We start from the raw sequence: 8458 nt of genomic DNA, 5'->3' as shown, positions 1-8458 counted from the left end.
TTATTGGTATAAAGGAAACATTAAGTGTAGAGAAATGTGGGTTTGAATTTCGTCTGTTTCTACTCTAATTACCTGAAAAAAGTAGCAGTTTCAAATATTAAGCAATTACATTAACAAAAAAAAAAGCTTCTTCAAGTGGTTATGTTTACTTCTATACAAGTTTAATTGCAACTGTTTATATAGTAGTTATTATTTGTTGTATCAGGGTATTTAGTATTCCACAGAAAAAGTTTATTAGCAAAAATGTTTGCACTATAAACAAACTTTGCTTTTTTTGTCGACGACACTGAAGTGTTTCTCTAAAACTCCAGAAGATTTACAGTTGTTAATATTTCCCGCCATAATTTCATACTTGACTTTTCTGTTCTTACGCGAAGTTGGTCGATAAGAAGGGTTGTATTCAAGAGCTAACTCGTTGTCTGTTATTAGCTAAAAAAACATAACGTTTTCTATGAATTTAGAATCAGTGATGTGTAAAAATGTAAGTAATCTTAACTTGATAATGTGCTTCAAAAAATTATTTATAAATTAATTAGTTGAATACTTTAAAGTAAATAGAAGCCTTTCCATTTTTATTTTTCATTGCAACTAGCTCAAAGTGGAAGCTAAAATGCTGAAATGATTGAGATTTAAAACTGCAATGTTTTTCAAGTATGATTCCAAACCTAAACAGAGGAAATTTTATAAACTTATTTAAATAAATCATAAAAAGTTAAAACTAGAACAGTGGTACACTTTAGACTCCATTAAACATGGTTTTAATTAAAAATTGACAATACTTTTAGTTTTTAAAAACTGTAACTCATCGTTATAAAGTATAAGTTTTGTAAGTTTTAGCTAATACTGTATAAGTTTGATACTTTAAGATAAAATTATTTATTTGTTATTATAAAAGTTTTGAAAATTCAAGAACTTTACCTGCTTGCAGACTTTGAAAATTTTACAAAAGCTGAGATATCTCCGTTTGTCGTTTTATTATCCAGCTGAATTATTTTAGATTCAGGAATTATGTTCATATCTATCATGTCTTGTACATGATCACCTTTAAACATCATTGTATTTTTTGAAAATCAAATATACTAGAAGCGCTTTAAAAATTAAACTCAAAAAAAAACAATTCTGTTACTAAAATATTATTATTACTTGTGCTACGTAGATAGTTAATATAAACATAAGCATTGAAATACAACCCTAAACTGTTAATAAGAATTTATTTTAAAATCGCTAAATAAAATATTAAACTTAAACATTTACAACTACGAAAGGCCTTTGAGGATTTAGTTTTTGGGTTTAATAACTTTTTGCGCGGTTTTATAACGAGCAAAATGATTATGAGTTCTGAACAAAGAAAGTTCAAAAAGTATAAAAGTTCTGCTTAAATACAAACTTTAAAAAATGTTTAATCAGACATTAGCAACTGATATACACTAAAGTGATTTTTGTCTAAGTAGTAAGTAATTAAGTTTTAAAAGATAGTGATCAAAAAGCAAAAGTTCTGTCTTAGTTTTTTATTTAAATTTTAATTTAACTTTTTAAAATGTGTATTTACAAGGCTACAAAATTAAATACTTTATATATTAAAACTAATAGTTATTTTCCATATATTTGATCTAAGTTTGACTAAAGATGTTTTACAAGGTTTTATCAGGGTTGCCACTTTACCTGGAAAATCTGGAACTTGACAATTTTGGGCAAAAAAATCTGGAAAAACCTGGAATTTGAGAAAATTTGAAAAAACCTGGAATTTTAAACAATAATCATTAAAAAAACCTGAAAAAACCTGGAATTTTAAGAATTTTCCAGTAGTAAAACTTTGATTTGACTCGAAAAATCTATCATATAAATATACATATTTAAAGTAGCTTTACAGTATGTTTTCAATGTTTTTATTCTTTTTAACACAGTTTCTTACCTTAAACATAACTCTAAACTAAAAATAGACCCGAAATGTGTATTTTTAAAAACCTGGAAGGATTTTGGAAAACCTCGAAAAATTTTTGAAAAGGGAGTGACTACCCTGTTTTTATGTTCTGGGCAAGACGTTAAAAGGTATCCGTGCCCCGTGGTGTGCGACTCGATAACCAAAAGATTTTTTCGTACACCAGGTCCTAAGACCAAATATTCTGAGCGTCTTTTTTGTCTTTCAATAAACTAATACAAAGTTTGAAGACAAATCGTTTTTGAGCATTAATATTCTTTAAGAAATTACTTAAGCCTATACAACAACATATCAAAAAGTAAAATTGTTTATATCTTAAATTATGATTACTAATTAATTATTATTGCTCGAAAAAAATAAGCGCTCAAAAATTTTCGTCTAAAGCCCTGGTGTACGAAAACTTCTAATTATCGAGTCGTATACCACAGGGACAATTTAATATTTTGTCCAGGACATTTAAGTACAAAAGATGAGTTTTAACAGAGGTAGTGTAATCACAAACTACATTAGAATTTTATTTTATTCAATATTTCATTGAAAATAACTTAATCAGACATACTTTCAGTAATTCCCTGTAAGCGCAACGAACTAAAAAGTTTTTGAAATTTATCGCATTTTTCTGCTTGAAGAAAAGTCTCTGATTTATCGTGGCTGTAAAAATGTTTCATTTTAACTTGTTCTGCTTTATTTTTTCTTTATTTTTTTTTATGTAAACCTGTTATACAGCTAGCTAAATGCTTAGCTAGGGCTTAAGTTTTAGTTTAGTTTGGCTTGTACAATAGTAAAGGCCATAACTACAAAAATGTTAGCTCTACAAAGAACTAGTATATTGAAATAAATGATGAAAATAACATTTTAAAAACGTACAAAGTATAAAAGTACACTTTATAAAAGTATAAAACTCTAGTTAGCATTTTAAATACATGTTAGCTAATGATTTAATATAGTCACAGTCAAATGAATTATTCAAAACAATTTTTATAGTTTGTTATTTTGAAACGTTATGAAATGCTAAAAAACTGTTGAATATTCAAAACAAATAATAAATTAAAAATAACTACTGAGCTATAAAGCTTAACTGTAAATTTTCAATGTATTTATTATAAATAAAGCAATGCTTTAGAATAAAACCATGCTAATAACTAATTTAATTTTCAAACCAACCAGCTAAAAAATGAGAAAACAGCCATCTGATTTGGAAAACTTTGCACTTTTTTGTGAAACTGGTAATAAACCCAGTAACATATTGTTTTGTATATAGCATACTCTTTGTATGTAAATAGATTAGAACTGGATAATACCTAAATATATTAAAGAAAATAATTAAGATGATTATTTACTTTTTTTAAATCATTTTGACTTTATGTTATTCAAAAATATTATTCAACTTTATATTTTTGAAATGTATTTTGTATTTCATTAAACTTTATCAGAGACTTTTAAAGTGAATAACTACTTATCATTTATAATAGTTAAAAACTGTAAAAAACTTAAAACCTTTGTGTTGAAGTTAAAGTTTAGTTATTCATTTACTACGCTAGGCCTTCATAAAAAATTATCAGTTAGAAGTAAATAATTCGAACTTACTTTTTCAAAAACTGACATTGGAAGGTCTTTTAATTGCAATGAAGATGAAAGATTTCCAATCAAGTTATATTGAAGCCATTTTTCACTATGTTCCAAGGCTTCTTGTAATTTGTACTGAAAAGTAACATGTTAAAAAAGCAATTTTAGCACTTAAGTTTGTTGTAGTTGATATTAAAAAGTTAGTTCATGTTTTTATAAACATTTATTTTTATGTTTTTTAGAGTAGTAATTTATATAAAGGTCACTAAAGTTATACGATGTAACATTTTTTTAGTTGCATAATTTATTCTGTAACTGGCAGTTGATGTATTAGCAACCAAAATTTTTTAAACTACATATTTTGTTTAATTAGAAGAAAAAAAAAGCATCTCATTTAAAATTTTGTTTATAAATTAGGTTTTTTAAGTTTTCTTTAAACTTTTTTGTCTTCTAACTTAATTCTCATATACTATGTTTCTAGCTTAAATTTAAAATGTTATTTAAGAAAGCAAATAAAAGAGTAAACTCTAAAAATATATACAGACAAAACATTAGTTTAAATTTATAAGAATTTATTATAACATCTAAAATTTTGAACTTAAGGAGTTTTGTTTACAAAAAAATAAATTAACCTGTTTTGAAGTAACTTTTTTGACTAAAACAAAACCCACATACCTTTAAAGCAAGTTTAATAAACATACAACAATTTTGAACATTTAAATTGTCGACAATATAGTATTCAGCCTTTTGAAACAAATTGTCAATTCTCATCAAGCTAGCTGCCGGTAGAACTGTGGAAACTTCTATATCGTTTGAAAATTGAACATCGCAATACAAACTTAATAGTGCGATTTCCACACCTGTAATTTACTTTGTTTGTCCTTAATTTTATTTAAGTGAATGGAAACATTTTACTTACTGAAACTAGTTGAGGTAAGTAGTTTTATAGAACGTCACTAGTTCATGCTCATTTTTCGTGACTAGTTTAGATGCTTGGATTATGAAAAAGATAACTTAATTAAAGCAAAAATTAAAGGTCTTTTTTATAGCTAGCTTAGTTTAAAAATATTATTGTTACGATAATATAGCATAACAAAAAATACTTAAGTTTTTGTAATTTTTGTTATGCTAAAAAAGGCTTGTAAATAAAACTTAATAGATGTAAATGCACTTTGAAAGTTGTTTTAACTCTATGAAACTCTTTTAAATAGTATTATTAAATTAAAATAAAGTACGAAAAATGTGTGTAAAGTTATCTTTTTTAGTGTTATTTTTAAGTAGTTGCCTTTTTATCAATACGAAAATGACTTCAAAAAAACATTAGTTGTCTAATATATTTAGACATAAATAAATAATAAAAGTAAAACTAGTTTTCGTAAACCTTTATATCAAGTCTATATTGTAACTTAAAATTACTACTTTATTTTTCACTATGTTAAGAGCAATATTGCTATCTTTTATTTTTTAATATTCAAATAACGTATTGTAAGAATCAATATCGAACCTTGAGAAGAGACATTTTCATTCTTTACTTTTAGTTTTATCGTTTTCAAGCAGTTATCAAACTGACTGCTATTTTTATAAATATTGTCCTTTGTTGTTAACCTTGAAAAAAAAATTCCATTTAAGCTTTTTGTTTGTAAAAACAATAAAATACAAGTTCAATTCTCGCAACAGATCTGAATTTATAAGTATAAATAAGTAGTAGTGCAATTGATAAATTATAAACTTTTATAAATTAGCGAGTTGATTTTTAAGTAATGAATTTATACTAGAAACTATTTACTAAGCTAAACTATCAGCTAAAGTTATAAATAGTCACCTTTTAGTGAGCTCTTTGTACTCATCACTGTAAAAGCTTGAGTTCTGAATGTAAGTGTCGAGTGCTTCGGCTAATGGCGACTTAAAATTGAAGCTATCATCGTCTCGATGCAAAATGCTTCGCAGAAGTTCTGACTTCTCAATAACGGAGCTGTGCAAAAGAAACTTACAATCCTTAAAAAGCAGCACAACGTCTGTAAAGTTTAGTTGTTCTCGTTAAAAATATCCTTTAATACGTGAGAAAGTATTTATGAACAACAAAACTGATGGTAACAATAAAGACAAGTTATAGTAAAAAAAATCACAATCGTTTAAAGTTAGTTGTTTTCGTATACTTGTTTACCTTATAATATTTTATTTTCAGATAGCAAAGTAACTGTTTAAAAGTTTTTTTGATTCTTTTTTTCTGAAACCAATCGAACTTTTATATGCCACATTTAAATTGTAGAATAACAACTATGTTATTCTTAGTAGCTATCTTTAAGCATGAGACTTTAATAGACTTTCAAATCTCAAGAGTACTAACTTTTAAGTAAAACACAAAAATTTAAACACAAAAAAAAAGTTACTGTATAAATATAAGCTTTAAAAAGTTTTATAGAGTAGAGTACAAAACTTTTTTGTTATTTCATAAAGTTAACAACTTAAGCTTCATATAATCTAAGTTAAAAAATTAATTGTAACACTTTTAAATTAAATTTCTTAAAATTATCAAAATAAAACTGATAAAATATTTAGCATAAACCTGTATTTATTTACTTCTAATAGTCTTTTTTTTTAATAAAATAAAGATGTTATACTTTGAAAAACATCTCTGAAAGTAATTTTACTTTATAAAGCCGACATAAAAAGTATACCTGTTATACAGGTTTAATGTTGAAAAAGGTATTTATTGATTTTTAATTGTTCTAATAACAAAGTTAATTAGATCTAATATTGCTTGTTTACATTTTCTTTTATTTTATTTTTATTGGTCATTAAGTTTTAAAATAATTTTTGCTTTCAGTATTTTTTAGGTCTAGTTTTCTAAAGTTATTTTTTCAAACAAAGTTTAAATAAACATTATTAAGAGTATCGTTTAGTTTGAAATAGTTAATTTGATTCGTTTTATATATTACAAGTAAATACTGTAAGTAAGTTTAGAAATAATTCACAAACCAGGTTTTAGATGGTGTGTTTCACTGTAAACAGAAACAAACTGGTTTAGAGAATCGATTTTTCCTGTTTCATGGTCTTTTTTTCTATACAAAAATCTGCCTTTATTTTTTTTTATTAAATATATAAATTCAAGGAACTTACTTTGCGTTTCCTATTAATTTATTTGAAAATTTATTTTCGTCGTAAGTTTCATAAGTTCGAAAGGATGTACATTCAAACGGTAGCTTTTCTTTTAAAATTGTTTTTGATTCTTTTTTATCTGAAATTAAACACATTTGATTGAAATATTTGTATTGCTTAGTTTTTACTTTATTATGTTCTTACCGTTTTCAATTTGTTTAATGTATTTCTCTAAAATTTTTCGGTTGTTTTGTGAAGTTTTGAAAAGTTTAACTTGCTTTTTTGCAAAAAAGTTTGCCGGGTCAGCTTTGGTTTTGTACCTTTATTTTTATAAAAAAGTATATTTTGTTAAAAACTCTCTATAAGACTATGACTTATACTTTAAAAAGTATTTTTCAAACAAGTATAAGACTATAAAAAACGTTATAAATAATCAACGTATTCTTTTTATCTTTGAAAAATAATTTTACAAATATAACACTTTGATAAAAACTAACTAAATTGTAATAAATTAAGTAAGTACCCTACTTATAAATACCTGTTTGTCAAGCCGATACTATAACATCTTTCTTTAGTTATGTTTAGCTTTTTATACTCCATCAGCGGTTGGTTTATTGTGCTTTCTCTTTTTATATCCAGCTTCATGTATATAATTAAACAAAAACTGTTTGTCAGTGTAACTTTCAGAATAAGAATGAAAGTATTGTTTTGAAACATAAGTACAAAGAAAAAAACTTTTTTAAGAGAAATAAAATAATGTTTACGCGAATATAGCTTATAACTTTTTTAACTAAAATGCAAATTAGGTAAAGCTTTGTATTTCACTATAGTAACGAAAAGTATTAAAGTTACTTTACATAAGTAAACTTAAACAATTCAATAATTTAAGCTAAAGTATTAATTTTGTCAATATTTTTTTTTTCGTTATCATAAAAACTTCAATTTAAACTTTATTCACGTTACGACGTTTAGCTTCATACACAGTAAGATCACATTAGACAAAAATAAAGCTCCAAAAACAAAATGAACAATAAAGACTGTTTATAAATAACTAAGACGAAAGTTAAGTACAATTAACATTCACTAGTAGTGATAAACGTGCTAATTGTATTACGACTTTATTTTTGTTTGATGTACAGGTTAAACAGTTAAATATCGTAACTTGAATAAAATAAATTAAAAACAAATTTATTTTATTGAGTATCTATCTCCTTGTGTTAGGACTAATATTTTTGAACAGCAATCTGATTTAAAAAAAAAAATTATTTGTTGCATTTAACGATAAAATTTAAATGATTAACTGTTTTCTAAATCACAACCGTTATATACTTGCAAAAAAAAACACAATTTCACTAAAAATAATTAAGTAAAAAAAATAAAAATATTATTTTACTACTTACAAACTCTTTAAATCTCTTTTAATTTTCAAACTGTTTTAAAATAAATGATCTGACTAAAAGAACATTTGTAAAGTGACAAAAGCAAAGATTGCTAAAAGTTGTAACTAAAAATATGCACAATATTTCTAGTATGAATTTATTTTTGAAACATTTCTGTCTAAACTTAAAAGATTATTGGTACCATAAGTACACCGTATGTGAATATGAAAAATTCACTTTAAAAACTAAACACATGTTTCATAAGTAACACACAATTTCATAGTTTAACAAAAAAAAAAGTATTTGTAAAAATAAGTTTTTCACTAACTTGTTACAACATTTATAAGAAAGTTTACTAGAATTTGGAGGTTTTTGCGACAGTAAATCATGAGTTTTATTTAAGCCATTAAAGTTGCACTAAAAATACAAAGATTTAGATAAGATATACTTGACTTTGTGTGCATTGACAACTTTA

At 24.8% G+C, this 8458-nt stretch overlaps 1 protein-coding gene across 1 annotated transcript; it reads right to left on the bottom strand.

Moving 5' to 3' along the window:
- LOC145828792 (BTB/POZ domain-containing protein 16-like) lies at nt 1–7249 on the bottom strand. Its single transcript, XM_082936544.1, has 7 exons — nt 7143–7249; nt 5328–5477; nt 2499–2590; nt 919–1042; nt 545–665; nt 265–429; nt 1–72 (listed from the first exon to the last, which is right to left on the bottom strand). Exons 1-7 carry the CDS (start codon nt 7247–7249, stop codon nt 1–3), a joined length of 831 nt encoding a protein of 276 aa, XP_082792670.1.
- Nucleotides 7250–8458: the final 1209 nt, after the last annotated feature.

This window comes from Thalia democratica, chromosome 2, assembly GCF_965202585.1.
Source record: "Thalia democratica chromosome 2, ktThaDemo2.hap1.1, whole genome shotgun sequence".
Lineage (NCBI taxonomy): Eukaryota > Metazoa > Chordata > Thaliacea > Salpida > Salpidae > Thalia > Thalia democratica.
The sequence above is the reverse complement of the archived record's forward strand: the minus strand, read 5'-3'. Positions and strand labels throughout refer to the sequence as shown.

What these genes read in the sequence shown, in the direction of transcription:
- LOC145828792 (XM_082936544.1), bottom strand. Translation starts at nt 7,249, where the DNA reads ATGAAGCTGGATATAAAAAGAGAAAGCACAATAAACCAACCGCTGATG. An exon ending in TACAAAGAGCTCACTAAAAG is followed by an intron (nt 2,591 to 5,327) that starts GTGACTATTTAT and finishes ACATTTTTACAG; the next exon opens with CCACGATAAATCAGAGACTT. An exon ending in TCGTCGACAAAAAAAGCAAA is followed by an intron (nt 73 to 264) that starts GTTTGTTTATAG and finishes TACTTTTTTCAG; the next exon opens with GTAATTAGAGTAGAAACAGA.